Source organism: Oryx dammah, unplaced genomic scaffold (assembly GCF_014754425.2).
Source record: "Oryx dammah isolate SB20612 unplaced genomic scaffold, SCBI_Odam_1.1 HiC_scaffold_18, whole genome shotgun sequence".
Lineage (NCBI taxonomy): Eukaryota > Metazoa > Chordata > Mammalia > Artiodactyla > Bovidae > Oryx > Oryx dammah.
Window position 1 is genome coordinate 30038977 of NW_024070202.1, and position 5486 is coordinate 30044462.

Below are 5486 nucleotides of genomic sequence, written 5' to 3' on the forward strand. Positions count from 1 at the left end.
TTAAAGTATTTTATGTTTCAAAGTATGGCTCAAGGAACACCCATTGCTTAAATGCACTTAGACATAACAAGACAGTATTTTTTTATTGGCATCATTGACACCTATGAACAATAGCCTAGTAGATAGATTAAGGTTTAACCTTCCTTTTCTTTGGTGGCTGTTTAGAGACTTTAAAAGAACAGATAACTCATTTCAACAGGAATCTACTACTGATATTTACCTCTACATAATCTTTAGCTAAGACATGGAATGCCAAAAACAAGCTTTTGTTAGCTTGACCTCCTCCACCCCCAAACAACAAAAAGTTATTCCCAAACCCATGTTTTTATTTTAGATGTACTGATCTTCTAGTGTAAGGCTTGGCCTTTTAAATACCAAATGCAACCAATGGCCAACAACCTGACTCCTTCTGGAGAATGAGAAGAAACCAGAACGAAGAAATTTCTTTCAATTGTTTGGTGACTTTGTATAAATTTTAAGAGCTCAGTAAATCCTGATGCTTGGAGCTAAAAACTACTGGTAAATAATTACATTTCTTAGACACTACAGTCTTTATCTTGGTAAATAGAGAAAACACAGCTTCCCCAAATATACCATTCCATCTAAGTAATAGCTTAAAAACAATTATTTAAATATTACCTCAAAACAGGGCTATGTTTTGTTTAAATTAGACATTTAACTGAAGATAAAATGCAAATGTCCATAGTTTAAAAAGGAAAAAAAAATACAAATTAACTGACCTAGTCTTTATCTGAGTTTATTAATACCATTTAAAATATTACAAATAAATCAATTACATTTCATGCATTTAAAATGCAAATCTAAAATGTTCCAGAGAAAGGCTTTTCATTTCAATGTGAAATATCCAAATTATTTCAACATTACAATGAGCAATTAGTTTGCAGAATCTGCAAACATTTAAATGTAGTGTCAGGAGTGTTTATTATTAACAGTTAACAATATTACCTTCAGGAAATACACAAAGGCCAAAGTTAGTTGAGATTCACTTGGACATTTTATTTAACACATGGGTTTTTGGCAGACCCAGTTATTATGAAATATAAGAGAACTCTCACTTTAACTATGCCTGAACTGCCAGCAAATGCAAGTAAGTACATGCTTCATTAAATTAAGTGTCATCCCACATTTATCAAATATTGTCTTAGTTACAGTTTGATACCTATCTAAATTCATATTCGAGCAAAACTAGGCCCCGAAAGTGCGTTTGTGGCTCTGCACCTCCAGAAGTGAGTTCAAAAAATCTGCAGCTCATCAGAACTGCAAGAATAACTCTTAATATTTTCTTGTGTCCAAAAAAAAAAATCAAGTTTACTTCAATATATTTTCAAATATTTACTGGAAGTAATGTACAAGAAAAAATACTATACAAAATCGTCTCCTGGACAACTGCACCTCGCACCCATACACTGGTGGAGTTATAGTTAATTGATATCTAATCTAGAACGATTCTCCAGTTGTACAAACCATTAGGTTCAGATATATCTTACAATTTTTTTTTCTGTTTTTCCCTTTTGGCATTTAAACTACAGCCTGGTCCGAAATAAACAATAGCTTCTTTACTTGTTTATAAGTTTAAATCACACACAAAAAAGTTAAACCCTAAGAATCTTCAACGAATTGCAAGAATTTACAAAAATGAGTTCTATACAAATTGACTGCTGGACTAGGGAAAAAAAAGAGATTATGCTCGGGAGTGGTGAAAACGAGGTAGCAAAGGACAAACACGGATATAGTTAATCTGGCCTCACCGGAAAGGGGTATTTTTGCATAAGAAAAAGACACCTACCCTCACCCCCACCCCCATAAGTTAATGAGATCAAAATAACTTTGGGATCAATATTAGCACAACTTTGCGAGAAAGACTTGCTTACTGATAGAGGAAAAACTACCTACAAGGGAAACCAAATAGAAGGATGCTGTTGTTTCCTTTAGATTTTCTGTTTAAAAAAGTTATAAAGATTAAAGAAGGCTGTTGCATCGATTCACCAAGACTGCCCTTAGCTAAAACTTGCATCGGTACCACCCAAGGGAACAAAGGGAGAGTCAGGGCTGGCGTTGGAGAGCTGAACTAGGCAAATTCCGGGTCTCCGTGCCCCGAGATGGGCACCCGACAGCTCTGCGAAGGGCAGGCCGCGACGCCCGGCTGCAAGGCAGGGCGCTTCGCAACTCAGACGCCCGAAAATGCGGTTCTGGTACTGGTACCTAGCCAGTCGGCGGCTGGCCTGCTCCGGAGGCCCTGGGTGGCGCTCAAACTTGCTCAGCCTAGTTGTTAACCGCGCGTGCAGGCACTGGATCGGTCCACCCTTACCTCCAGCGGCCACTTCCCTCTAAAAGATGTGCCCGTCCCAACTGGGGATGGTGAAGGGAGAACAAGGAGAGGACCAGAATTAAAGGCCTGGCGAGGGGCCGGCTGGGGCTGTTCTGGGCCCCAACGGTGTTATCCGGTAGAGAGACAGCTAGGGCCCAGGAGAGCAACGCGTGTTACTTACATGTCCACATTCCCTTTACAAAGTTGTCACAGAGAGAGTTAAAAGATAGAAGGGCAGAGACAGAGATAGTGAGCAGGGTGGAGAGAGACTGAAGCCAAAGCCAGGACCCACAAAGCCCAAACGGACCAAGGTGGGAGGAGGAAGGGGAGAGGGGCAGGGGCGGGGTGCACGTCACTCCAGGCCGTTTCGGTGCCCGGGCTCGGGGGGCGGCAGCAGCTCCGGGGAGTGGCAAGGCGGGCTGCCTGCGGCGCTATGCTCGCTGTCGGTGTCGCTGCCCTTCTTGCCGCCGCTTCCGGACCCCGCCGAGCCGCCGCCGCCGCCGCTGTGCGTCTTCACGTGCTTGCTGAGGTGGTCGCTGCGCATGAAGCGCTTGTTGCACACCGGGCAGGCGAAGCGCTTCTCGCCGGTGTGGGTCCGAAGGTGCCGCTGAAGCTCATCGGAGCGCGTGAAGCGCTTGCCGCAGAAGAGCCAGTTGCACACGAAGGGCCGCTCGCCCGTGTGCCAGCGCAGGTGCGCTTTGAGGTGCGACGTCTTGCCGTACACCTTGCCGCAACCCGGGATGTGGCAGCTGTGCAGGCCCTTGCGCCGCAGGCTCGCCCCGGCCGGGCCCAGCCGCTCCGCCTCTTGGCAGTTGGGGCAGTCGCAGGTGGCGCGGCCAGAATAGCGGCGCGCTGAAGAGCGCGGGGAGCCCCCCAGAGGCGCCGACGGCCCCGCGCTCAGCATGGAGCCCCCAGCGCCGGCCAGCGGCGACGGGGCCGAGTCCGGGTAGGAGCCGGGCAGCACCGGCTTGAAGCCGTCCATGAGGTGTTGCCCCGCGGGGCTGAGCAGGTGCGAAGAGGCGCCGCTGCTGAAGGCTGAGTGGCTCAGGCCTGAGTAATCCGAGTTGTAGCCTCCGAGCGGCGAGTGCAGCGAGGTTTGGAGCCCCCCGGCGGCAGGGTGCAGAGAGCCGGGCAGCGCCGCCGCGCCGTTCGGGTTCTGCACGTCGATCCAGCCCGCGCCCACGTCCCACCAGCTGGAGGCGCCGGCCGACCCCACTTCGCCTGCGGCGCCCAGGCCGGGATGCGAGGGCTTGAACCACGACTCGTAAGGATGCGCCATGCCCACGCGCGGGTAGATGCCCTGCAGCCCGTCCACAGAGGTGTGCACTTTGGAGATGAACACGGGCTGGTGGGAGCCGTCCTGCGAGTGTGCCGAGGAGCCGCCGCCGCCACCCCCGCCGCCGCTGCCCCCCGACACGCCAGGGGCCTGGAACACCGAGTAGTCGTTTGCGAAAGGAGAGCTCGAGGCGGCGGCGGCCGCGGCGGCCGCGGCGGCGGCGGCGCTGCTGGAGGTTAGGGAGAAGGCGCTAGAGCCGGGTGAGCCGCCACAGCTGAAAGAGTCGGACACCAGAGCCGCCGCCGCCGCGGCCGCCGCCGCCGCCGCGGCCGCGGCCGATGATGAGCCGCCGTTTCTGGAGGGCCCCGACACGCCGAAGCTTGAGAGACTGGAGCCCACTACGTTGCAGCTGCCTGAGGAAGAGGACGAGGACCGTTTCCAGGGGTGGAAGCCTTTGCCGAAGGAAGATGAGCTGTCCGAGAGGGAGGAGGGAGACGGGCTGGGGCTGCCGATCTTATTACAGGTAGCAGCAAGCATGGCCAAAGGAGTTGATCCCAACCTCGGTTCTTCCTGAGAGAAGGAGAGGAGAAGGGGTGGGGGAGGGGAGGTGGGCAAAGGCCCGGTGGGGGAGGGAGGAAGGAAATGTGCATCAGTCCCCAGTAGCCTCCAAAACGCCCCCAGTGCACCCCATTTCTCGCTGCGGCGCCGCGCCACCAACTCACCTGGCTCCCCCAACAGCCCCGGCGCCTGGCTGCTTCCTACTCTACGGGAGGGGACAAGTTTGGCTGCCGGCGTCTGATTCGGGAGTAAAGCGCCACGCTAAAGAAGAGTTTGACAAGTATTCTCACCTAAAACAACACTCTTTTGCACACAAGGCCCCAGGCACTTCGAAACAAACAAGCAAGCAAAAAAGTCCAGATTGGGGAGGAAGATTCCTTTGCGGAGAAGCCTGGGGAAAAACCACTGGATTGGTTTTAAGAGCTACTCCTGAAATCCACAAAAGAGCTTTGAAAATCCTGTTGCAGTTCCCAGAAACCCATCCTGGGTTGTTTCTCCCAGGCCAAAAGACGTCAAACTATAGGGCTCGATCGCTCTTCCTGATTTTCTTAAAAAAAAAAAAAAAAAGTCTACAATACTAAAAAAGAGAAAATGAGAGAGAGAGAGACGGGTTCAACGTACCTGCAAGACAAGGCGGGCTGAGGAATTTTTTTAAGGGGAAGAGGGGAGAATCTGCAGTTTGCCCAGGAGAAAAAAACTTGCTCTCTTTACCCCCGAAATCGTCTCACGTAAAATAGGCTGGACGCACGTCTCCGGGGCGGGGAGCGGCCGGGCGCTGCGAGGTGGCTTGTCTAAATGCCCTCCGAACCTTTTCCTGCGCTGAAAAAAGTGACTCTGCCCCCCCTCCCCCTCTTTCTTTTCTCTAAACTCACTTGTATTTAAAGGGGGGAGGAAAAAAGCTCTCAATAGAGACTGATAGCCCGTGGCCTGGCCGGGGCGACTTTAACCCCCTCCGATCGGCAATAAAAGAAAACTAATTAAACCAGCAAGAGAAAATCCTGAGACTCACCCCTAGAAGTGAAGTTGCCATCACACAAAAGTGCCCTCCTCCTCTCAGAGGATCTTTTTTATATTGATAAATCAGAGGCAGTGTTTTTTTTAGAGGTGTGCAATACAATGATCAGTTCCGCCCATTCCACCACAATTGTAGCTCCCTCTCCGGCTTTGAAGTGCCGCGGAGGCGCGGCCAGCCAATCTGCGGCCTCGCCGGGCCGCGCCGCGCGCGCGCCGTGAGGTCATCGGCGCCGCCGCCGGCCGCCGTGGGGGGGCTGCGGGAAGCGGTAGCGGGAGGGGCGCGCGTGACTGCGTGTGTGTTACAAAGCG

At 51.6% G+C, this 5486-nt stretch overlaps 1 protein-coding gene across 1 annotated transcript; it reads right to left on the reverse strand.

Annotated features, from left to right (window-relative positions):
• Positions 1-2681: 2681 nt before the first annotated feature.
• Positions 2682-5193, reverse strand: SP8 (Sp8 transcription factor). Its single transcript, XM_040260635.1, has 2 exons — positions 5173-5193; positions 2682-4175 (listed from the first exon to the last, which is right to left on the reverse strand). Exons 1-2 carry the CDS (start codon positions 5191-5193, stop codon positions 2682-2684), a joined length of 1515 nt encoding a protein of 504 aa, XP_040116569.1.
• Positions 5194-5486: the final 293 nt, after the last annotated feature.

Excerpts from the sequence above, each read along its gene's own strand:
- SP8 (XM_040260635.1), bottom strand. The coding sequence starts at position 5,193 with ATGGCAACTTCACTTCTAGGG. Across the intron at positions 4,176-5,172 it reads TGGCAACTTCACTTCTAGGG|GAAGAACCGAGGTTGGGATC; the intron begins GTGAGTCTCAGG and ends TCCTTCTCTCAG.